At 35.2% G+C, this 27085-nt stretch overlaps 1 protein-coding gene across 2 annotated transcripts in view; it reads right to left on the bottom strand.

The window, feature by feature from the left end:
* LOC124414716 (glutamate receptor ionotropic, kainate 2) overlaps window positions 1-27085 on the bottom strand; it is a 198524-nt gene that overhangs the window by 81549 nt on the left and 89890 nt on the right. For both annotated transcript variants that reach the window (XM_046895743.1, XM_046895744.1), the window contains exon 3: window positions 24399-24554. In XM_046895743.1, the coding sequence (XP_046751699.1) occupies window positions 24399-24554 (156 nt within the window). The remainder of the gene's footprint in view (window positions 1-24398; window positions 24555-27085) is intronic.

Raw genomic sequence — 27085 nt, forward strand, 5'->3', positions numbered from 1 at the left:
GCAACCGGGAACCTTTAGGGAAAGTACAGGCGGACTTAGTTATTCTTGACTGCGCTAATTAATTATTGTATGGAGCAGTAAGCCTGTCCGGAACTTTGCCGGGATTCATTTCTCACCCCCTTTATCGGGCGGGGGTGGGGGGAGCGGGAGTTAAAATCTTGGAAGACCAAAATGTTGAAGTTTGAAATAAAGAATTATCAGCGCAAAGAAATTGGGATTTTTTATAAATTACCTGATGGAATAAAACTGTTTTTTTTTTTTTTTTTTTTTTGGAAAATTTATTTAAACCAAATTTGAATTTGAATTTATTATAGTAATGATGTGAACAGGAAATACGATGATATTGAAAAACGAAAGTTTAGAAATGAAAAATTGATACTGGCTGATAGTTTGAACGGACAAAAAAGTAGGTAGAAAAATTAATTATCTGTAGAAAGTCAATTTTTTCTGCTAGTTTTAACAAGATTATCTTATTGTACTCATTTTTCAAACGATTCTTATGATTTTTTGATTATTTTTATTACTGTAAAGATTTTCAGAAATTAGCGACAAAAAATTCTTTAAATAATCAGCTCGATAGTGAAGAAAAATACATTTTTTGAAATGAATATTTGTCAACGAATGCATTTGTGCCGTTTAATTATATATACCGTAGCGTAAGAATTCTTTAATGTTTTTGAGAAAATTTTTGGGAACAAAATCGGATCAAAAATATCAGAGCTTAATCGTTTTTAAGATTCTCAGTTTGTGTTATTTGACTTTGTTCAGGATCGGTTCCATCACGTAAATAATGTATGCTCCACGAGATAAAAAATTTTTTTTGTTGCCCTGATTTTTTCTGCGAATTCTGGTATTTAAGAACGTAGAATTTGCGAATATAATTATTGTAGTATCGTATCCAACATGACTCAATGTTTATGGGCAAAAATCTGTCGATCGTTTAGAGTTGGGAAAATTCTATCTCAGTACTAATTTATAGAGCGTGGAATTTCCTGTAAGAATCTGTATTTAGATAGTTTATAAGTCAAACCGTTAAGGAGAAAAAAAATCCAACAATTTCTTCTACCTGTTATTTAAATGGAAAATGGAAAAAATCAATATTAAGAACCCAAATTTGGCTGAGATGTTCTATTTGAGATGCTCTAACGGAATTTTGATGTGCGTTTGAAAAAATTTTTTTTCTTTAACACCCTTAAGCCCCCCGTTCGACGAAACCTGTGGTGACCACTTTTTCATGGCGGAAACAACAAAGTATTATATTGTCTACATTTTTTTCACTTTCGTGTAAATAAAGTTCCAAAGTATAGCTAAAGCTATCGATAATATTTTTTTGTTAAACTTTAGATATTAGAAAAAGAAATCGAATTATTTATCTAAAAATTGCTTTTCTTAGTCACATATGAAAATCTCTATAAAGTAAAAAACTAGAGGCAATTTCGAAAAACTGCATATACTTCTAGAATTGTTGACATCAAATCTTTCAAAAACGACCCAAATATCAATAAACAGCAACAAAACCAATGTAATGAGAATAATGGTTTTGTCTAACAATAAGTTTATCATCATCGGCTCGAATAGCATCGCTGAAAATATCTGAAAGCTCTTTTTCCCTCTTAATTCCTAACTTCAAACTCGAAAGCTCTCCCTCCAAATCCAATTTCTTCAAGTATTTTTTCTCCCCGTTACAGTAAAGTGCGATATTCCATTCCTCAATGAACAGTCCACTCGAACTTTGTTTTGTTCAGCAGGAAAGAAGAAGGAAAGTCCAAACCCAACTGGAGACTGAAAACCGCGTTTTCCTGTTTCCCGAAAGCGAAATCCGGTCTTCCGGAACTTTCGTTTCGCTCGTCTCTCCCATCTTTCTAAACATTTCTCAATATTGGATTTTCTCGCAGGATATCACGTGTTATATATTTTTTACAACTGAGGCGGAAGTTCTCGGACCTTTCGAACCCTTCGTTCTATTCATCAGATTTCTTCCTTTTTTTTTCATTCCAGAGCCCATCGTGCAACTTATTTTTCAGATTGTAATATTCCTTCCGTTTTTTTTTCCTTTAATTCGTTTATCTGCATGAATTCATAGAGAAAAAATGATCAAACAAAGTAGTGAAAAAATCTATCTACACAACGTTAGATTGTTTCAGAAAAAAAAACAATATTACGATTTTCCAACATGACATCCTTGTAGAAAGTTTTTTTTTCAAGTTAAAACTTAACTCGCAGTTTACAGAACCATTTTCCTAATCTGAAAAAAACTTTTTACCAATTGCAATTATGGAAAATCGAAAATTACTTTTTTCTCTACCACCCTAACTATAACGTAATGATGTAGTCTGTAACAATTTCATTCTAGTCCTGTGGACTCCTGTAGATCCTCGAAGTAGTTGAAAAAAAAAATTTAAGAGGTCACTCCACATTTTTTAAAACGTCAAAAATCGTTTGTTTTTAATTTTTTTTTCTCTTTACGGTATAATTTTACAGACAAACAAAAATAAGTTTCCGAAAGTTTCAGTTCAAAATTTGAATTTTGAAAAATCGCTCACAATTTTTTTTTAATTTTTTGGTGCATTTCTTTAGATCTTTTCGAGCGATCTTTTAACATTCACATTAAAATTTCATAAATTTTTTTTCTGTAATTTAGTAAGAAAGAATCGATAACAATACACCACGACATGAATTAAAAATTAAACAAAATACTGAAAATACACTTTTTTTAATTCAATTTTCCGACGATTTTCGACATTTTTTAAAATTTGGAGTGACCTCTTAAAATTTTTTTCTTTAGCTGTCCTTTGGAGTGAGCTCTTAAAACATCAAAAACTAACATTTTGTCACACGAGACTCAAAAAAAAAAATAGTCGGTTTTTATACGCCACCCTAATGTATATATATAATATATGTAATCCCATTTGAAATCTGTTGATCTCGCAAAAACAGACTTTCACGCTCTGTGAAGTACGTTAAGAAAATCCTGAAATAACTCGTACTTCTAGGAGAATTTTTGGGATTCAAGGGAGAAAAGCTCGAAGAGGGGCGGGGCGGGGTGAGGGGGAGGGGGGGGGGGGGGTATTTTGGGATAGCGAAACCAATGCGAGACACGGTTTTCCCCGTGCGAACGATATTACTGGTCCGGAATTCCAGGCCCTCCACTTTTAAATTTGCATTTTACAAGCCTTGAGAATTGTCGGTAGTTGAGAAGCTTTTACGATCGTACGAGGAGCTTCGCTTCAGCATCGATCAAACTTCCGTCGTCTAGAATGGGACCAAACAGAGCGAAACGGACGAATGGACTGTACGAGACTCGCCCGGATGCTGGACTTAAAGCGATGCTCTTTTTCAGGAACACGTCGTCGACGCCTCCCTCGATCGATGGGCTCTGGCATAAACAAGAATCAATAATTTCAAAGACGAAAACCGGACATGACGTCACGACGAAAAAGAGGAAGATAGATAGACGGATAGATTGATAGATAGATAGAGGGTTATTGCTGAGTAAATAATAAGAGAAAATTAATACAGGATAAAGCAAAAGCAGAAAGAGCAAAAAAAAAAGTAAGCAGACAGAAAAAAAAGAAGTGACTTAAAAGAGGTAAAATCTTAGAAACAAAAATATAAGAACACAAGAGAATGAAATAGATTACAGGGGAGGGAACAATGGTAGTTTAAGGGGGTATTCTGGTCTGGAAATTTGAAAAAATCGAGTTTTTTGTCTCCATGTTTTCAAAGTTTAGACCTTTAAGAATATGCCTCTGAGAGGATTTTTGAAAATTCAAATTATTTTCAGAGATACAGTTATTTTTGTGACACGCCAACTAAACCGAACCAGTTGGAACGAATCTTTAAACTCTTTTTTCTCGAAACTACTTTTTTCGATACGGTTGACATCTCAGGTTCTGATGGACAGATTTACTTGAAAGTTGTTCTGTGTATACCTCTATGGTTAAAAGCACGGATTTAGAAAAAAAAAATGTTACTATTTTTTTTAAATTCTGAAAGGTCAAAAAACAGGGTCAAAAAAAATTTCATTTTTTAAATCATCGGCATTTTGTGAAAAATTTCTTCTTTTCATCCTCCGTGCTCCAGATTATTGAAACGTCTTTACTAATAAAGAATTCCTTTAGATTTTTTATTTCGGAACACTACAAGAGTAAAAAACATGTCGACCACGACGCTTCTTTTTGATAGTAAATTTTTTTTTTTTATTTCCTTTTTATCTTGCTTAAAAAAATGTCTGAAACTTAGGCCTCTACCCCAGAATACCCCTTCAAGGGTTGAGATAAAATAGAATTAAAGCTAGAGATAAGGTAGGGTAGAATAAAATTAAGAAAAATATCAAAAGTGAAAAATAAAAAATGCAAGCAAGAAACTGGCTGACCAATACAATGCAATTAATCATTAGTATTGGTGAAGAAAATTCAAAAAATTATCACGCAAATCAATGAAGTCAGATCAGAAGAGAAAAGCAGCGGAAGGGGGGTGGGGGTGGGTTTTGCGGTGTCTCATCGTAAATCCACGCACAGTGGCGTGTCTGTTCCCATCTCATTCAGGCTCCCTTTGTGCAAGCTCAGTATCTCCTCACAGTGCTTTAGGGGTTCCCTCACCTACCCCTCAAAATAGTCCTTTTTTCAAGTTACGAGGGCGTTCTTTCCAGACTTTATTGCACCCCGTCTGGCGTGCACCAGTTGACGTTGTGCTGCTGGTATTATGATTACGGAAGTAACTTCCGGAGAGTCAATTTTACCGAGATAGCTGCACCACCCGATGAATTCACACGATTTACCCCAATGTCGATGGATTTTTGCCAATTTTTATCCATCCAATTACACGTGATGCCGAGACTCGGCTGACTCGCTGCTGATTTTTAGAAATTTTCTCGCAGGAAACCGTGCAATTCATCCTTTTCAAAATTTTTAGGGTCTTTTATTGTAGGTTTAGGCGAACGAAATCAATTTTGTAGTTTTTTTTTTCCCCTTTAAACATCAAAACCGAAAGGTTTTGCGCGCCAAATCATTTAAAAACTACTAATCTGATTGACTTTTCCTTTTATATGCGTCCGCATTAATACTTTCCTCAATGATTTCAACCAATATTTATAACTTTATTTATACTGTCTGGTAACATTATTGAAATTGCATAATTGACGTAGAAATTTTTCGGTCAAATCGCATTTTTTACTTTCCATGGTCGACGTTTGTACAATTTGGAATATATTGTTTTTCTTCGTGATCAACGGATCTGAGTCAATCCAGGTCACTGCGTTCATTCGATGGGGTTGAAAGTAATTTCTCCGATGAACGAAACATCAAACCAAACGAATTCTGAATCCTACATGACTTCATGTAATTTTGATGGCTGTACCTCAACGAATAAAGTATAAATTTACACGATTTCTTCTTCACCAGTCCATTCGGTTCACTGATTTTAAACCCAACATTTCAATGGATCGTGAAAATCCAATAAAATTAATCGAAATGGTCTAACTAACTGATTTCAAATGGTTTTACTCGGATCAGTTCAGCTCACTACGTAACTTCATATGATCCAAGGTACGAATCATAACCTTTCAGCTGTCATTGACTGGTTGTCAATGACGTTGAAACCCAACGGTTGAATTCATTTTAATGATTTTACCCCAATGAATGAAGCATCGAGCCAAATGAATACCGAATCAAAACAACCCGACTTTTCTTAAAAAAAAAAAAAAAAAAAAAAAAAAAACTTTTTACGGCATGGGCATTGAAAAGTCCACTTTTTGTGTCAGTTTTCGTTCCGTAAAGTGACGCTTTATACGGCAGCGAACAAAGTTGCGGAATAAAGTCTTTATTCCGCAGTTTTGATGCGCAGTTCGAAGTGCGCATCCCAAACTGCCGAATAAAGTAGCTTCGTCGAACAGATCGCGACATAACCTCACTCTTCGTTTTGCTTTTCAATGCCCATACCGTAAAAAATATTGTATGTGGCATGTAAACCGTTTTTTGGTTCGGATAATTTCAGTACTCGCTTCCGGCTCGCCTTCAGCTCGTCCTGAAATCTTTATCCTTGCCAAAAAAACAACCGGTTTACGGGCATGCCTCATAAATAGCTATTTCCAGTCGACTAGGCGAAACTCTCAAAATAACGATGATTATACTGATTTAAGAGACTAGCGCAAGACCAACCAGAAAAAAAATGACTCTCTCATTGAACGTGGATAAATAAATGGTCTCGCTAATTAGCGCAGACAGACAGAGAGAGAGAGAGAGAGAGAGGGGGGGAATACCTGGATGCTACTGTACCGTGCGAGTTGAGCATAAATGTTCCGTGACCCAACGTTGTAGCCAAAGAAAAAAAGAGAAAAAAAAAACAAGCTATTCCGAGACTGGCTCGTCTGCTAAAACATCAACACCGTCTAACGTTGACAAACTACTAGATAGATACCCACCCCTTCCTCTGGTCGACGGTGCAAGCTCTATCCCACTGTACCTACACTCAGCTAGCTGCAGCTACCCTCTCTTCTCTGTAATTAAGCTTTAGTCTATATACTTAGGCGAAGTGGAGGTGGAGGGATGGAGGGGGTTGGGGGGGGGGGGGCGGGGACGAGAATGGCCAGGGTGAACTCTCGTTGTGTAGACTGCGTAATAAGGGCAACAACGAGCCCGTCCAACTGCGCTGACTCGATTATACGTAGCAACCATCGAGTCACGTCTGGAGCCTGAAGTCTTTTGGATGGTTGGATTTTGGCCTCAATTGACGGTTGATGACTTGACGTCTTTGTTTGAATGGTAAGAGTTAATCCTCGGAGAGTATGGGTCAGGGTTTTGAACAGTCAAAATTTAGACTGGTTATTAGATTGGGAGTTCACATTTTGAATGGTCAAAACTTAGAATTGTCAAGATTTGGAATAGACGATGGACTCACTCGAGGTTTTGACCATTCCAAATTTCGAACTTCCGGAGTTTTTATGAGTTGGAATTTTGACTATATTCGGTGTTTGCAATATTTGAAATTTTCACTGGTTAGCTTTTTTACCGTTTTGTGTCAGGTTTATTCAGGATTTCACGGAGTTTTGGCCATTTGCAGTTTCTCACCATTTCGTATTTTGGCCAATCGGAATTCCGACTGTTTAAACTTTTGACCATTTGGAATTCAGACCATTTTTTTTTTTTTTATTCATTGGCCATTCGAGATTTCAATTGTTCCAAGTTTTGACCACTTCGAATGTTGACAATTTCTTCTTTTTTACCACATGGAATTCCGACCATTCCGTATTTTGGCCATACAGGATTTCAACCACTCAGATATCGCGATCACTGGGAACTTCAACCATTCCATGTCTCGACTATCCGACCACTACTGGGTGTTTTGTCCATTGGTAATCTCGACCTTTCGAAGTTTGGCCATTCGGTGTAACAGCGTCTGAACTCTGACCCACGCCGCTCAGAACTAACCCATGAACACGAATGAACGAATGGCTAAATTTTTCACCTCTTACCACAGCGTCTGTAACGCGTCCTAAATTTGATTGGAAACTGCAAAGGCCAGATGAATGGTGATTGGCCGATATTATCCGGGGTGGTGGATGGTGGTGAATGCCACTAGCGACGCCGCCATTATCGCCCTTAGTTCGAGTTAATTAATGCTAATTGAACGTGCTTCCTCCGAGGGCACCGAACTACCAGAGTCTGTTTGCCTTATATCCAGCAGCTGCACGGCCATAGACTATGCAGCTGAAACAACTCGAAGTGCCTCTTGACTCGTTGACCGTCGTCAAACACGATTATCGACTCGTGAATGGCCAGCCTGCTTCCGGGGCTCTCAGCACTGCGAAAGCCGCTAACTGATAACCGTTTCAACTGTTGGAACAAAGTGCGCGGTTCGCACCAACCAACGGGAAAAGGCACTTTGTTCAACCTGCAGGCGGAGTGCAAGAGGAAGTCGCGGTTTCGACTCCTCGTCGCCGGCACTTCGAGGTTGAGAATTATTCATCCTGGTCTCTGGCTACTTTTACCCTGAGGTTCGAATTTATATCCTGACGCAAAGCACCGCAGAAATTCTCATGCGATTTATTAAGGGGTTATATACAGTCATAAGGCCCAAAAAAAAAAAAAAAAATATCTATTCTTCAACAATTATTCTTCAGAAGAGCTTTTAATTTATTGAAATGAAAATTTGTACTCGTATTATGGTAACTTTTTACTCTATTTTGACATTTTTCATGATAACGATGATTCATGATTTTTTGAGGGTGCATTTTTCGCTGATAGAGAATTTTTAAGTCATTTGTTTAAATAATTTCAAGTGAAAATTTCGAAAACTTGCAAAGCTCAAAGCTTTTGATTTTCACGTTGAATCGAAATTCCGGAGGCTTTCAAGGCCCAAATTTTTTCGGTTAAAGTTCAGGTGAAAAATTTTGAAGACTTATAGACCTCGGATTTTTTGCTTTCAGTTTAAAGTCGAAAATTCTATATGCTTTGAAAACTTAAGAGTTTTGATAGATCGCAAATATTTTTAAACAAACATTAAACACCTCCTGCTTTTTTCTCGTCCAATAACTAGAACCTCAACGAACTGTCGGTAGAAACTTCAAGGCTTACTTAAAAACGTCACGGATCTTGAATTTCAGTGACAAAATGTTGACGAGAAAACCGTTTCATGAATAATAATAATAACAACGACAACGAAACGTGCTTCAGCGTGGGAATGAGATTGAAAAAAAAACAAAGAAGAAAAATTTCTCACTTGGCATCGCGAGACGGCTTACGCAATATAAATTTCGCCAAGAACTCGGTAGCTAAAAAGCATTCCAAAGATGAAGTCTTTTCGAGCTTTCGACACGTCGACCTCTGAACCTCTTACGTGTGAAAAATTGTTAGTCTCCGATTTATGCAAGCTCTGAAAGGTGGGCGGAATTTTTTTTTTTTCTCTCTCTCTTCTGCTCCTCTCTCTGATGCTGAGCACTCGAGAATATGAAGAAGCGCATAATTAATAAGTCGATTGAAGTTCACTTCAACAGCTCTACTAATGCGAAAGACGGAAGGCGGATGAGACAAATCGAATAAATTTAGGCGACGAATAATTTTTATAGTTTTTAATATGAATGACAAAAATTAGGGGCTAATGAAAGAGGAAAAAAATTCGTTTCATCTTTTCTGCACGCTTATTCGCAGGTTTCCAAACATAACATGTTTAATCATGGATGAAAGAAAAAAAGATAAAAACGGCGATGCTTCCGTTTGTTTATTTTTTTTTTTTTTTTTTCTCAATTTTAAAAACAATCTTCACGAAAAAGTGTTGGAATGAAAAAAAAAAAGTTATCAAATACCGCAAGCACCGAAGCTATTTAAATAGGATGCAATTAATACGAAACATTTTTGGAAATTTTGTTATTTTTCACCTCGAGGACAGAGGTTATGTTTTTTTTTTTTTCTCTGTTTTAGCCACAATTCAATTTCGTCATCATTAGTTTCACGTTCTTCGCAGGTTTTATATCTCTAGAAAATAATATAAAATTGGCAATAAACGTCGAGTCGAAAGAAAATACGTTAGGATGTGTTTTTGAAATTTGATATTTGGTCAATCTGTAAAAAAAAATTTCATCCCAAAGAATATTAGGATAAAAAATTAGCGACGATAACGCGTTTGTAAAAATTCTATTCAATTTTATTGAGATGAAAAAACGAGGAAAGAAAGTTTAGCGATAAAACTGTTCTTCGTGTGGTGGGAAAAAAAAAATTGAGCGAGAGAAAGTTGAGAAAAAAAGAAAGATGAAGAAGAAAAAAAGAAAAAGAAAGAAAAAAAAAACACACCGGGCAAAAAACTGTGCGTAATGGGGTGCAGACATCGCGCGGATACGTTTTTCAGAGAAGTGGCTGCAAGGTTGCAAAGAGCCTTGAAAAACTTTTCACGTAATTCAAACCGTGCGAATTCTACTTCGCTAGCTGCCAACGAGCTTGAAACGTCTTTTTCTATCGGGTATAGACGAAGCACATGTAATATATATGTAAAATTGTTTTCGTTTTCGGTTTTCGTTTTTTTTTTCCCTTGCTTTTATATTTTTCTTTTTTTCTTTCCAAAGTCGGTGAGATGAAAACTGTTCGACGGATAAAAAGAGAAAGCAACGAGAAAAGTAAGCACAAAGGGGGCTGGAAAAAAGTTTTCGCACCTTCGAAGGGTGAGGCGGGGGGGGGGGGGGGGGGGGGATATTTACTATTCACGTCAGAGAAAGCTGTAAAATACGCAATCTGTATGGATAAATATATACTAAACTGATTGAACTGGCCGATTGATCGAGTCGAAGGACCAGATTTCTGAGCTTGAAAAATTTGGAATAGGAAACTTTTTTTTTTATTATAGGTATATAAACTTCCTCCGTGTGTTTCTAATCTCGTATCCTAAGTTTTGGAAAGTCAACTTTGTGCTCCTTCCAGGTTATGATTCTGGCGAAACTTCGCAAAGTGCCAAAGTAAAAGTTCCATTGTCAGAGTAAGGAGGAAGAGGAAGAGAAATCTTAACGCTACGTCCTTCGCTTATTTTACTTACACTCGTACGCGTGTCTACGCATTTTTAGTTTTATTTTTTCTGTTTTTTTTTTCTCCTTCGTTTTCCCTTGATTTTTTTTTTTTTTTTTACAAGTCAATTTGGTGAAGAAATTACGGTAAAATTTAACGAGAGACGCTTTAAACGTAAATAAAATTGTCGCAAAATTCAAAAACATACGAAATTCGGCAAAAATTGTATGAATTCTGGGTATTTTGAATTTTTTCTGGAAAATCGTTCCGGCTGTTTAGCAACTGATCGGAAATACTTACTCTGAAGTTTCATTATTTAGTATAACAAGTTTTACTTGTATTTCGATTTTGAGTTTGGGATGAATTTTGGTTTTTACAGACTTATTTCGTATGGAAATCGTTTTCGTAATCAATTCAGTAATCGCAGACTGCAACTGCAGAGATATCAAGAGATCTTACTCTGCATATAATACGGAATGAGGAAATAAAAGTACCTACGAACCAAGTTTTTCCGTCATGCCTCTGTGATCCAGTTAATTTTCCGCCAGTTTTAACGCAGATCTCTGCCGCAGAAATTTGCATTCTTGCAGGATTTTTATCTCTGACCTGCCTGCCGGGGTTTCACTTTTTGCCGAAGAGAGAGAGAGAGAGCGAGAGAGAAAGAGAGAGAGAGAGAGAGAGTTTTACATCGATTTTTCATTAGCTCTTACCGTTCGCGTTCGCCTTAGACATCTCGTCTTATATTATACCTTGTGCTTTATACCTTCATGAATATGTATGCGTACGTATTTACACACACGTGTGTATAGGGTATTCCATGCGAAATGATCCAGCCTTAGACTCTAGCCATTTCGAATAATAATAATAATTATGATTGTTATTGTTATTATTATTATTATTATTATCTCAAGTCAATGCAGAAACGGTCCTCGTCTCAAAAACAACGAAACTTTTTCTCTTTTTATCAACTTTCTTTTCAAAAATTTCCGACTAAAAATTGTTAAATCACCTTGCAAACAATGATGAATCAATTTTTTAGAAAAAGTCACCTAAGTTTTATGATGTAAGTCGATGACTTCAAGACCAAAGGATTCATCTATTTCTCATAAACGTGATTCAAGCTTGCTTTCCAACAATTTTGATCTAGTCAGTTCCAAATGTCTTTTTTTCGGCTTATTCTTTATGTTTAGGGATTTTTCAAAATTGAATAACAACGTACCATGAAAATACATTTTTTGACGTAATGTTATTTTTCTCGAAATTATTGAGATAAAAAATTTCAATGAAAACCCCGTTCAATCTGCAAATCATAATTTCACTTGCAATTTGTGTTAATCTTTTTCAAAATCGAATCACTATTGTTTTCAAAAATGTTTAATAATTTGTCGATAAGAATTTTCAATGAAAGACGAAAAATAATTTTTGGTATTCATTTGTAGGCTCACGACTGTCGTGTATAATGTGAATAAAAAAAAAAAAAAATCCGAAAAGATCACGGAAAAGTGATTTGGCACGGAATGCCCCATACGCATTACATACCTCATCTAAAAGGGCGAACATTTTCACCGAGATCCATCATTTTGTGCAGAATATATACACTCAACGGGAGTAAATGAAATTCCATTAATCATTGTGGAATTCAGGCAACTTCGAAACTTGATATTCCGTTTCAAAATCTGTCAACGTCAATTCCTTCTTTGATTCACTCGCAACGAGTGATAGAGGAAACGACAGAAACTAGTTTTTATCGATATCTGGAAAAATTTGTTAAAAAATAGATCATTTCATGGCCAAAAAAAAATATTGTAGCCAAAACTTTTCTAGGACGCAAAAGGACTTTTATTAGCAATAAATGTTATAAGGTTCTGCATTTTTCCCGAAGGATGTTGCGCCATTTTAAAAATCCTGTGCACAGCTTTGCACTCGGATGAGTTATGACTCTTGGTCGTGACGAAAAAAAAGGAAACGGAAAAAAAACAGACGACGAACGAGTTATCCAGTCGAAGGAAATCGTCAAGGAGAATAATTTTCCCCTTCAAAGGTAATCAGCTCTCTTTTGAAGCTTGTTATGACTACCCCTGATCTCTCTCCGACAGCCACTTCGACGATTAAGCCCACACCTGACCGAGCCGAACTCGAGGAATCAGCAGACCGAGGCAGCTCGCTTCAGAAGCTTTGGAATAAAACTCGGAGTAATTTCACGGGACTTTAGGACTTCGTAATTGACTTGAAATAATTTTCAAGAATATGACATTATACGTCGAATTGAAGATTGGCGAAAGTTGGAGGGATTTTTTACCGCATATCGTGATTTTTTTTTAATATTGAAAAAAGTTGAAATAACATTTTTTCCACCCTTTTTATTTTTAACGATACAAAACAACATTTTCCGAAAAGGCAAAATAATAAGGATAAGCTTTACCTGAAACAATTTTCATAAGTAAAACGTGAAATTGGATTTGAGCAAAATTTTAGACCGCATTCAAACACAAAGCGATGTCGGGTTTGTTTACCGGGCTGTGTTTTCGGTCGGAAAATCCTCCCCCCACCCCCACCCCCGGCGAAATTGCAGTCCCTGTATTTAGGGAAAGCTGAGAGGCGAATTGTCTCGGCTACTAATTCTCGCTGGGAAAATTTGTCAAGCTCTTGAAATGTCCGAGGCAAGACGAACTAATCCTTAGGGGTAGAACGACGTCACGAATTCACAGGGTCCCGAAGTCCGGAGGAGGTCTGGGGCGTGAGAAGAGGTGGTGGGTGGATGGATGCTGTGATAAGCTGAAAACTAACTTTGAGGAACTCTGTGCAGTCCGCATTATCGTAAATTGTCACGTCAGGTAGTCGCTGTAAGGCGACGTTGGCTGCAAGGCACACAATCCCGGCTACATCCGTACAACTTTTCCGACACAATGAAATTCTCAACTAATTATCATTCACCGGGATGATTATCTCTTCCGCGGTGTCACTCTGTTACCCTCAGATCTTGTCAGTTACGCCAAAAAGCGAAATAATGTTCAAGAAATTTTCAAAACTACTCACGATGGTTGAGAAAATTTTTCACAACTTGCTTACAACCCTTTTGCATTTTGAAAGTTGACATTTTTTTCTTAGTCCAACGTCAATCGTACTCATTAATTGGATCAATAAGTTCCATCACAAGCTCTGTTCATCCAAAGTAAAAAGTCAATCATCTAGGACGAGACAAAATCTTTAACTTCTGATTTTTTTATTTCATTCGAACATTGAATAAATGCGCTGATTGAATAACTCTTTTCACCACTGTTTTTTTTTTTTTTTTTTTTTTTTTTTTCTTATCGTGTATTGTATGGGCCTGAGAAACACTGGTTACATCCACTGCGCACTGCGCACGCGCAGGTTGAGAGACGCTGCGCAGTGGAGGGGGAAGCGACGCGCTCAGTCCTTCTTCAGCCTTGCTGCGTGACGGGTGCGTTCTTTCCTCGAAGTTTCAGCGCGGAAAGGACTTGTTTTTACCGATTTATCGTATTCCGATACGTAAAAATGTTCCAAGAGCCTGTCTTCATCGGATAATATTCCACCCACCACCCCAGAATCAATATCGAAGTACCTTTTCCCCTGGTGGAATATATTTTTATCGTAATTCTACGCGACATTTGCTTATATTCACTGCAAATCCTCGATGACCTGGTTTTACCGACTGGTTTATACCGTGATGTGGCCAATTTATGTTCGTGTACGTAGCTACGTACGTGCACTGGATTTGCCAGTTTTCACTTCCACTCACGATATCCCCGTTTGAGCTTTGAATTTCCCTGAGGGAGAGCCTGCCGACTAGCGCTTGTGTTTGCACACGCCGACAGCATCCACTTTGATCAGCTTGTACCTATAAAATGCCTGTAATATGCAGCTGCGCGCTTTGCCGGGTAATATTTCACTCCCACTTCCAACGCTCGCAATCCGACGTCCAGGCCTTCGGCGAGGAAAATTCGAACCTGATTATCGCGAGTCCCAGAGACCGAATCGAGTGATTGATCATTATTGTAAGAGTTTGAAAAATGAAGACGTGTATTGTTTTTTTTTTTATTGTTTTTTTTTACAGGTACCTGCATAACTAAAATACGTTCGGTGACCGCGATTCGACGTTGATCAGGATCTGGCTTCGAATTCTTCATCCCCGCTAATTGCGCGATGAAATCCCATTCGAAATTCGTGCTTTTGGGCTTTCGATGCATCCTGGTTTTGCCGGGGAAGCCTGATTAGAATGAATAGTGTGGAATCCGTGTGATCAGGCACGCGTAAAACCAGCAGATGATTAATTAACTGCAAATCCGTTGCAGTGTTCATCGAGTAAAACGCTAACAAGCTCTCGACACCTAAAAATCGTTTCAGTCGAGGTGAATCGTCACTGTTTCTTCAGCATAAAAGGTGATAAAATTTTACCCTTATTCTCGAGGTGACATTTGGATGGGAATTATCGTCAGAAAACACCAGCAGCTCGTCGTTGTAAAAATACACGAACAACGGGTGTGCAGCTGCCATGCAAGCGTATCGGCATTTCCTCCGGCCATTGTCTCGACCTGTTTCTTGATTAAAACTTTCTTCCATCTCCAGAACTAGCTGACAAACTTTCGCGGACAAGCACACACAAAGAGAAGTTTGCTTATACTATGACTAACTCTTCGTCGTCACAAAGCTTTGTCTTACAGGCTTCCCGCAAGTTGCCGTACACTTACAGTCACAGCTGAGAGAAAAGTTGAAATTGAAGATTGGAAACGTCGCTAAATTTATATATATATATACACACATACATATATGTATATACCTTAGGGTGGCCGTTATAAAAAAGTTTATGTTCCAACTTGAAAAATCTTGAGTTTACCTTGAAAAAAAAAAAATGTCCTCAGAGTTTCAATGCTCTGTCTCATAATTAAAGGGTGCCGGCAGATTTTTCGAAATAATTATTTTATTTTCATTATTGTTTTTTTTTTTTCTTTTTTCGTTCGCCTCAGAAAATTAGATTACATTTTTTTCGCAGCCCGATTTTTTTTTTGTTCGAATTCTTCAAAACCATTCAAAAATAAATCAAACAAATAAATCTGGGATCAAAAATACTTTTCATTCAAAACATTTTCAATTTTACATGTTGGAATAAACAACATGGTGTACATATGAAGAAAAAAAAAAAAAAATGAAGAAATAAATATTTATAACGAAGACTAGAATAAATATTTAACAAATCAAACTAGTAACAAAAAAAATTATTATCCGTGTATGTATATAGGGTGGGCGAAAAAAAATTACTTTTTTCCGTCAGACACCGTGAAAATATCGTTCAAGATAACGAAAAACAAGAAAAAAAAAAAAACAATTCTGTAAAAGTTTGAGCTCTTAATATTAAATAGCCTCATTTTCTCATAGAAAAATTATTTTCCCCTTTCACCCCTATTCTTTTCATTCTTTTTTTTCTTCCATCTTTACACGGCTTTTCTTAGATCCGTTTCGCACTCGAATTTAAAGATTTCGTCCCGTTTTTTGCCCCGAAGCTAAGCCATACTTTAATCATCAACGACACTTCAATTGTGTTGGACGACAATTAATTAAACTCTGATCGGTAAATAAAAAATTCTTAGACTTCGGTGTAGAGAAAAAAAAAAAAATTCAAAATAATTTTGCACAGTATTTATCGATTAATTATAACACGATAATCGGTGAATCGAAGAAACTGATATTAGAAATTTTGATTAATCGATGCAACCAGTCGATTGAAAACAATCAATCGAAGCTTAAGATTAATCGAATAATCCTACAGCCTTGATATTACGGTTATTCGATGACACGCCGAGGGACCGATGGATTAAAGTTAATTCCACGGGATAACCTGGATGCCGTCCAGGTGGGAACATGACGTGATTGCAGAGAGTAACGCAGTTCGGAGTCAATTCTCGATACCCTTGTTACAAGATATCACCTGTAATAAAGCCGAGTATGTATTCACCCCAAATAATCCACCCCTCTTCGATTGCATATCGATCGAACAAACAAAAATTTTCTCTCCTGTTTCTAGTTTATACGAATGATTTTCTTCAGCTGTTTGTTATCCATGTATAATCTTTTTTTTTTTTTTTTTTTTTTTTTTTACTTTTTTAATGTCATAAAAACATTGATCTCACACTCACGCCAACTGTACGAACGATAAACGAATTTAATTCGATAATCGTAAAACCGAAAGAGAGAGAGAGAGAGAGAGAGAGAGAGACAGAGAGAGAAGAAAAAAAATGTACACTTTCAACTGTCGACTAATTAATGTGACTGATTGTTTATTAATTTTTTTTTCTCGGACAAATCAATTGTTCAACGGTCAAAAGATTTCGTCTTACTTTATTTATTTTTATGTTATAAAGTTATTTTGCAATTTGTGTACACTCGTCACAATTTCAAAATTTTTTTTTTTTTTTTTTTATCTTCTTCCTTCTTTCTTTCATTCTATTTTTTTTTCTTCCTCACAGATTTCTGTACTAAACTCTTGAGGTGACAAATATGAGAAACTGAGAGAAAAAAAAAACAAAAAAATCACAGGTCGTGGAAAAATCGTTGTTCGGTTATTATTTATTAATTTTCGCACTTTTCGCGGAGTAAAAAAAAAAGGAAAACAAAAATCTGCGGCGATTAAACGAGAGCCCACCTCGGAACTTCGATGACTATGTACCTACGTATAACTACTTGACGGAAATTTGCATAGATATGCTGGCGCGATGCTATCAGGAGTTACAGCCGCGCAATATCGTCCTCAGTAACGTTTATAACCGCGATTAAGTAAGATGAAATAACGCTGCCGTTCAGCCGCCGCCGCCGCCGCCGCCGCCGCCGCCGCCACGTTGGCCGCCTCCGTTACTCGCTGGCTAGATACGGAGGAAGGTACATCGTTTTGCTTCACGAGCTTCTTTCACCCTCGCCTCGGTTGTTGCTACGAAATCCGCAGTTTCATCTGAATATTAGCTCGCAAAAAAGCCCCAATATTCCGATTTTTCAGGGGATTAAACTTCGCGATGTTTGAAGTTTTTTTTTTTTTTTTATTTTTTAAATTTTTTGGATTTTTTGTTTTTTGTCGAACTGAAAAAGGAGTGGGGGTGGACGATATTTCGAAATTTCAAATTTCATGGGAAAATAAAATAACGAAAGATGAATATCTTTGAAATCTTTCAGTCAACGATTAGCAGTGATTCTAATTAGTAAAACTTTGGAAAATTAAGATTTTGAACTATTTTTATCTTTCGTTATTTTATTTTCGCATACTGTCTTAAATTTCGATATATCGGTCAATCGAAATATCGACTTTTTCAAGTGTCTACTCCTTAGTCCTGAAAAAAAGTAGGAGAAACTCGTGGAAGAGCGAAGAAAAAAAAAAAACACATCGAAAAGAATCAAAATCTGAACACAATGGAGTAAGTAAAGTTTTTTTCGAAACTGTGTTTTTTTTTTGCACATCCAATCCACTCGAGAATATCATCGTTATATCAAATTCTCATTGAAGGCACAAGTCTGTAAGAAAGAAGTAAACATTCCTTTCGACTTCGATGTGGTTTGATAAAAAATTTTTATCAAAGCTCGTTAATCATTTTATTAATCTTCTTTATGACGATCCTTTTTGTTCATTCGATTTATACCAAAAATTTGTTTTCACTGAGATTTCAATTCGAATATGCGAAACGATTTCAGATACTACAATAAATAAGAAATTTTTTAATATCCCAATATTTGCAAAATTGCAAAAAAAATAAAATAAATAAATAACATTCGTTATTTCACGCTCGAGTCAAAATTTCTTACAAATATTTCAAAAAATGGTGACTTTTCGCTGCGATAGAAAGGAATTTTTATGAACTCAGCTTTAAACACTTTCAATGGTTTTACAGTCCCACCCGAAGAGCTTCGTGAATGTGAATCGCGAATTTTTCATGGGTCATAAAAAAGTGGAAGGTAGAGAGAAGAAGACCGGAGGGGCGGATCAATTAACGCAGGTCATTACGTAGGCCGATTGCAAGATCAGATTGGGTTAAACTTTTAACAGGACTGTTTCCGTTCGCATATTTGATACGGGTATGAATCTAGAAGAAAGGGTTTCGAAGGAAAAGGGTTTCGTGCAAATCGTAGGGGTCGGGGGTGGGGGTGGGGGGTAATTACCTCATCGTAAGAAGAAACGACTCTCGCCATTCCCCCCCCCCCCCCCCCCCCCCGCCCACATTATTCTCTTCACTTTCTTTCTCACGCTCGTTTCATTTTACTCAAAATTATCTCTTACACCTACAGGTCTTGGAATTGCATCGTTAACCCTAGTTAACGTACACTGGGGTACGTTTGTACCCCAAATCTTCCTAAAAAAGTACACAAATCGTATACGACTGTTCAAATTTTTTTTTTTACACTTGTTAAATTTTTAAAATTTTAAAAAAGAAGAAGAAAAATAAAGTTTCACAGTTTGTAACATTAATAATCGTGGGGTACGTTTGTACCCCAGTGTATAATTAGGTGGTTAAAAGAATTAGTGTACTAGTGCATTCTAGGGTTGAAGCTGTTAAATATTCAAGCCAAAGTATTTTGCATTAAAAACGTGAACAAAAAAAAAAAAAAAAAAAAAAAAAAAACTGAAAACTTTGTTCAAAATAATTATTTGTATTATCGAACGAATTTAACCAAGACTTTATCTATACAAGATCCTGATTATTGATCATTTTAGATCGTGATTATGTCGTTTTTGCTTAACAGAAAAATATATCAAATAAATCGTACGAGATCAAGATGATCCAATGAAAACAATATTTGGAGGATAATAAATGAAAAAATAAATCTCAATCATCCAATAAAATTTGAGCAACGCTAAGATTTTGGGTTGGGAAGAAAAAGTTATTATTAAAAAAAAAAAAAAAAATGATTTAAGAAAAATCAGATTTTATACAACTTGTTTGTCAAACGGTTTGAGGTTTTTCATTTCTTTCACTTTTCTGAGTGGATAGATTTTCCTTTCTAATTTCTTTCTTATCTCTTTCGCTTCATTTTGCGTCGAGACTCTATTCATTAGCGAGTTGCGTCACGGGCTGGCTTATATCCGGAAGTCGTGGCTGAACCAAATAATTATATGTATACCCGAAGCCTTAATCAACCTCATTCAAATGCATGTATGCCGGGAAACTAATTTGAAAATGGCAGATCGTGTTAGCATACCACCTAGAATGGCTTTTCCGGAAAGCCATTAGCCAGGCGGGCGTTTATGTAAGGGTGGTGGTGATGGCGGTGGTGATGGTGATGGTGGAAGAGCGGTGACAGAGTTTGTTCGAATCAAACGGATCGACGTGAAACGAGCAGATAATTTTCGCGAATCCGAAACCAGAAAAAACAGCGAATTTTCACCAGCGACGAATTTTTCCTCGTCGAAGATAATTGTGTGAAAAAGAAAAATAAATATTTACGATATTAAAGCGCTCGCAATGTGGAAATAAGAAAAAAAAAATAAAATAAAAATTATTCAACGATCGAGTGAAAATTCGCAACGAATAAAAAATTCGCAAAACGCAGGTCACCCGGAAAATCTCAAACCTTGCGATAATTAAATCCTGTGCAAGCTTCGCGAGGCGAATGATCGGATCGTTGAGAGTGATTTTAGAAAAACTGAAGCGAAATCCAAGGTAGATTCTTTCGGCAGAAAAGATAATCGTTAATTTTAAATATTGCCAATTTTTTCTTTCATCAGGAAGAGAGATTCGCGTTTTCATATCGTAATTATTTCGCAATAAATGGCGGACGAATTTCTCGGTTTTCTCTGAGCTGTTTGTAATTTTTATAATCTTGTTTTTTGCAATAATTTTTTGCTCTTCATTTCGAAAGATTCGCGAATTCATATCGTAATTATTTCGCATAAATTGATGAAAGAATTTCTTGAGTTTCCTTTAGCTGTTGGTGATTTTTTAAATTTTGCCAGTTTTTTTTTTTTTCTTAGATCCAGAAGAAAGGCATGAAAAAATAGGGAACAAAGAAAGTGAAATTCGATAAAAAAAAAAAAAAAAAGAAAAAGAAAAAGAAAGAAGAATGAAAAAAAATGAACGGAAAAGAAAGGGGAAAAAACGAACCGACGGAGGAGAAGAGAAAAAAAGGAATTACGGATACGGAAAGAAAACGTTATTGAATTTTTAAAAGCTCCGCAGCTTTCGCGCAACAGCCGCCTTTAAAAATCGTAAAAGCAACATTTTGTCGTAAAATTCAACCCCTCAAACCCCTTTCGTCGTTTGTATGTGTATTTCTAACGTATTTCAAACACCGTGTATCGCATATAGTATATTTTTTTTATAACCTATATGAAAAATGCGATATGCATACAGGCCTTTTTTATACATATATATGTATGTAAAATATCGGGATGGTTGCTGCAACTTGCGGAATACACTTTGAATAATTCAGATATTACACGAGGCGGAAAAGCAAAAGTGAAAGAGAATAGATGAGAAATAAGTGATAAAAAAGTTATAAACAAATGGGGGAAATAATTCGTTGACAATTGACGAGCCGTTAATAATAATTGATGAACGATTTATAGTCTATGTTTTTTTTTTTTTCTTCTAATATTGTTCTCTTTTTTTTTTTTTTTTTTACTTTTCGTACATTTCTTTTAAACAATATCATTCCAAAATCGTTCAACAATAATTGTGCAATAATTTTTATCAAAAAAAAAAAAAAAACAAGAAAAATCAAAAGAAGAAGAAAAAGAAATAAATGATAAGAAAGTTATTATAAACGAATGGAGGAAATAATTCATCAACAATTGACAAGTCGTTCTGTTGAAAATCACATAAAACGGATGACGATGATGATGATAATTGATGAACGATTTATAATCGATGAGTGTGAATAAAAATTCGTTCAAGTTCATCCTGTCTTTGATTTTTTTTTAAATTTCATTCTCCTTTGTACTTTTCGTATATATTTTTTTTTTTTTTTTCAAACAATATCGTTCCAAAATCGTTCAACAATAATTTTTATCGAAGAAATAAGAAAAAGAAATAAAAGGGAAAAAACGAACGATTTCATCTGACATTTTTGACGTTCAAAAATGTTACTCAGGTTTTTTGATGCGTCATTTTCTCTCTCCGATCTTCGAGTTCATTCGGCTTGTGAAACAATTACTGTCATGTTACAAGGTTTAACGCCGGAAGTGAGTGAGTGATTTGACTCGCTAGAAGGAAGGATCAGAAGATACGACCGTCTGTCTGTGAATTATAATAATTTAAGTGACAAAAGGATCGCGTGAGCGGAAATTTGAGGAGCCTAACTGCGAGGATTTTTCGCCTTTTTCTGCCTCTCCGTTTATCATTTTTTATTTCACTACTATGATTATCACAGCTTTAGATGCCTTTCTTTATTTTCTTCTTCCTTTTCTTCTCTTCACTCACTCCATTCACGCGTCGGGCAGTTTGTACCGAAATTATTTCCGCGTTAAGGCACGCTTAGCGCTTTTTATTTATAATAAATCGCAAGCTCATAATACCCGTGGTGTCTCATTCATTAGCAGCAGGGGATCTGAATTTATCTTCGTTTCCTTTTGCGGTCCGAAGGATAAGTGAAGAGCACCCTTTTTATCCTGCGTCTGCATCACCTTCGTTATTATTATGAAAAGAAATTATTTATGAAAGGTGAAAATCGCACGCCGTCCATTCATTGCTTACTTCTCCTTATTATTATTATAATTATTATTATTCAGGCTTCCTATTTAACGCCCAAGGAAAACATGGAAGATTAGAAAAAATCAGAGAATTTTTTAAATAAGATTAGAATTTTATACTCTGTCAAAGAAATAAAATCCTTCTCGTATAGAATACTCAAAAAAATGAACTTAAGTTTTTTTTTTTTTTTTTTTTTCGTTTTAACTAAAAAAATTTAATGTGTTGAAAAAATTGTCTTCAATCAGTTAAATATTTCATAAGAGTTTGCTGGAAGAATCTTATTTCCAGGCTGGAATACCTGGAAATGTAAAGAGATTTCAGATTCCAAAAATCGTACGAAACCTGATTATTTGTAAGTAGGTATTGAAAATTATTTCATCAAGTTTTATTTCGTATTTAATTAGTTTATGAAAAAAATTCTGCCCGATATAAAATTTTATGTATATATTTTCGATATTTTAAAAAATTTGAAGCGATCTCTGAAATTTTTTTTTTTTCGAGCTGTCTTTTCGAGTGGGCTCTGAAAACATCAAAAACTAACATTTTGTCACACGAGACACAAAAAAAAAAAATAATAATAGTCCTTTTTTTTGCGCCACTCTAATATATATATATACATAATAATTGAATGAATGAATAAACACTTGATACTAATTTTGCCTGAATATACAAATTTTGTAAATAAATATTTCACAGTGAAAGGTAACTGCGGAATATTTATTTATTTTTGTCGTTTTTGGGAAAAGCAATAATGATGGAAAAGTTTTTTTAATTCCGTGCTTTCGCCGTTACGTCTTCAGGTCTTAGGCGGGCCATAATGCGAAAAAGTTTTGCTAAACCGCTACGCGAAAACCTTGCAGTAAAAGTTGTTGCAAAATTAAGCCCAATGCTTGTCTCTTGCTGCAAAACTTCGGGGCCCCAAAGCGGGCTTTAACCTTCTCACGGTCGAGTCACTGGCGAAGTAATTTGAGAAAATGAAAGAGGATCTTCCACTTTGCGCGTTGAAAACTTTTCAAATTTTCAACCGGAAACGGGTTTGCTTCTGCTTTCTGATTTGGATTGGCGTGATTTTGAATTTTGCATCTTTTCACGTTTTGGACAATTTTTCCGTGGAGTAATTGTAACCGAAAATTAATATTTTTGAAGAATTTCTTTACGAGTTGGTTTCACTGAATTATTATATTCGTTTGAAAATCCAAGACTATAATACCACGGAATTAGCAATAAAAGTTTAGACATTAGACATCGATGCCTCATTTTTAAATCGATTTCAAATGGTCAAAAATTTATAAAATTTGTCCCATTTTACTCACGAGAATATTTTCCACAAATTTAGTGTAAAGGGTTTACTTATTTTCTTAGGCATTTGAATAAACATTTTCATTTGTTAATCGTATTAAATGAGATTGAATATCGACCGATGCCAACTGTTCACAACAAAGTATAGTTCAATGAAAATCTGTAGAAAATAATCTTACGAATCACAAATTAGCCACTATAGAGAGTGAAATGGAAAAAATAAGACTGATTTTAAGCGATTTCGAAACTTCAAGTATTTTTAAACATCGTAAAAAAAAAGTATTACCTAATCAAATTGACGAAAATTAAAATCAAGATTTCGTATTCGATCGAAAAATCGATTTTTCAACAATTTATCACGAGAATACCTTTTAATTTATTGAAGTAATAATTTGTAAAAGGAAAATAAAATCGACTTTTGCCAAAAATTTAGGCCTTAAATTGTTTATAAAACGAAAAATACGTATCGGTGAGTAAAAATCTTCGATCAATTACAAAAAAATATACTTAAAAAGCTTGTGTTAAATTTTGGGATTAATCGGTTGAGCCGTTTCAAATAAATCTTGCTCACCGACTTTAAAAAGACAGTTTTAAGAAAAACGCGTTAAAAATTTCAGAATCACTTAACATGTAGTAGAAATTTTTTTTTTTATTTTTTTTTCTCAACTTACATCGAGTTGTCAATATTTTCCGGATCGACAAGAAAATTTTCTGCGTTTGTACTTAAATATATTTACATTGCGAAAAAAAAAAAACAATAAAGAAAACGGTTTTTTGAAAATTTTAACTGTACAATATATAACTCCTTAAGCTTCGTTGTGTCAGCGCAACGAAAATATCCTTTATTTGATATTTAACAAATAATAATTAGTAAAATTAATATCGCGACAAATGTTTCTACGTTTGTTATTAATTATTTTCTACTCACCCCGTTTCGAAGCATGAAAACTGTCCTGCGGTGATATCTGCTCAATCTGAGCGCTGAGTCGAGGACGAGGCAGGATCTCCCTGTTCGCGTTTATCTTTTCCACAGCGTAACGAAACGCCACCTCCTGCTTGTCGTCCACCGGATGAAACAACCCGCCTGGGAAATCATATTCATATTCAGAACACAATTATTCCTCGAAAGACGCTATCTTCTCTCTCACTCTCTCTTTCTCTCTCTTTTTTGCTTTTTTAAAATTCATCCCCTTAAACAGAAGATGAAGTGCATGGCAGCAAACCATTCTGGTAACTGTTGTTATTATTATTGTTATTATAATAAATTTACAAAATCCAAATTCACCTGTTATAGAAGAATTAATGTTTTTTTTTCCATGATTATACTATAATTATCTCAATTTTAATCATAATATTCATTTTATGTATTATTATAACAATAATATCAAATAAATTTAACGATAAAAACGTATTCAATAAACGAAACAGTGAAATTATTTATTCATTACAGTGAAATTGGAATAAAATGTTCAGTTTTCATAAGAAAAATTATGTTAAATTGTTATCTAGCTTTCTTGAGAAAAAGTAATCATAAATTCAAGTTCAGAAATTATTTTGACTTTGACGAGTCGAGAGTAAAGCACAACTTGAAACGTTTCGCGTTATGGACTGTGCGATTACTCATGTAAATGATTTACAAATAATTCATATTCAATAAAAAGTTCAGGTGGTTAGTGTTATACCTTGTTATTTAACAAATTTTAGAGGCCCACTTTGCCCCCGAATTATTTGAGATATCATTAATTTTAAGGTGCCCACTTTGCCCCCTCAGGGACCCACTTTGACTCCAAATTTTTTGGGATATCAAGAATTTTAAGATGCCCACTTTGCCCCCAAATTTTTGAGATATCAAAAATTTCAAGGTGCCCACTTTGCCCCCCAGGGACCCACTTTGACTCCAAATTTTTTGGGATATCAAGAATTTTAAGGTGCCCACTTTGCCCCACCCTTCCCTACGCAAAAATAAAAAACACTCGAGCATGTGATTGGTTCGAAATAAATAAGCTCGAATTAGCGTATCAGGGTTTAGTAACAATTAGTCTATATGTATATAGACGTTAGGTGGATTCCCACTTCCTACATATATTAATTTAATTACAAATAGAATTCAGGATCTAACGATGTAACGTCGTTATATCGCCCTGCAGATGGTTAACTGCTTAATTTATTTACCCATCGGTGGGTTCGTGGGTTTACCGAAAAGGCCCGAGGGTTACCATAAGCGGTGTTGTACAGCAGACGAACACCCATAGAATCAATGTTTATCGTTCCACTCGGAAATCGATGTATCCATGACCCCATTACGGCCATCGAGAGAAATTATTGAAGATCAATTTTTAGCCTTCGGTGGATTATCGGTTTCATTTTATCATTTAATGCAGCCCGAAATCACGTGAATTATATTTTTTTTCCCATTTCCATCCCCGTTAAGACGAATTTTCTAAATTATCGTAACGATTGAAATTCGTTACATCGGTAATAATTTTCGGGCTCTTTTTGACCGACTGAGAGAAATTCCGAAGAAAAAAATTCACGTTTCATAATTTTTCGTGATTTCATTGACGAGGAAAAAAAAAACAAGTTTCAATCGATCACTTGGAGAATTGTTTTTTGTTTTTTTTTCTTTTTCTTTCTTTTTTTTTTTCTCCCCTCTTTGTGCATACTCAAAAAAATATCTCAAATTCAATCAAACAAACTTTGACTTATTAATTCCAGTAATATCGTTTAAAATTTTTTTTTTTTCATTCTGTATCATTGAATTCCACTCAAAGTAAACTCTAAAATCTATCATATCAATAATAATACATCCATTCATTAATTTTATTCTCGGTTTGCTGAACGACGAATTGCAAACGACGAAAGACAACCAAAAAAAAAAAAAAAAATGAAAATTTCAACAACAACCACGACTGAAATATTTAGATCTAATTTCTTTGAATTCACTGCGTTTAAAAAGAAAAAGAAAAAAAATCGATATCTTCTTTTTTTCTCTCTCTCTCTCTCTCTCTCTCTCTCTCTTTTAACGAATTAAAACAGACGCGTGTGTTAAAATTATTCGAGAGTGATATTTGCTCTGCAGATGCGAATCGACGTTCTACAAGAGTGATAAATATTCATCGAATTTGTCAAATATATATCAGAGAGCGAGCTTTAGCCAGGAACTTGCACCCTCTTCTCTGTATCAGCGGCAACGCGTCGTGTCATGTAGATATGTACCAATGAATATCCCATGAATCCTCGTGTTCTGATACGACCGTTGTAAACTTTCATTACTATTGACGGGGGATTCAGGAATGCCAGATTTTACATCATTTACACTCCGATTCGCGTCTTTTATATATTTTATATCCCCGTGTTTTGAAAACCAGGAAATTTCTATTATTTACAAAAATAAGAAAGAAAAAAAAAAAAAAAAATAAGTAAAACTGTTATTTAATTTTTTTTTCACTCTACCAATTGCAAGACTGTAATTATTTATATAGTTAATTGTATACACGTGAAAGAAAAAAAAAGTTGTAATTTACGTTTCGATGATCGATTTGACTCGATATCTTTTTTTTTTTCTTCTTCTTTTTTTCTAATTGTAATGTGAATTTATGGAAGTATAAGAAAAAG

Source organism: Diprion similis, chromosome 14 (assembly GCF_021155765.1).
Source record: "Diprion similis isolate iyDipSimi1 chromosome 14, iyDipSimi1.1, whole genome shotgun sequence".
NCBI lineage: Eukaryota > Metazoa > Arthropoda > Insecta > Hymenoptera > Diprionidae > Diprion > Diprion similis.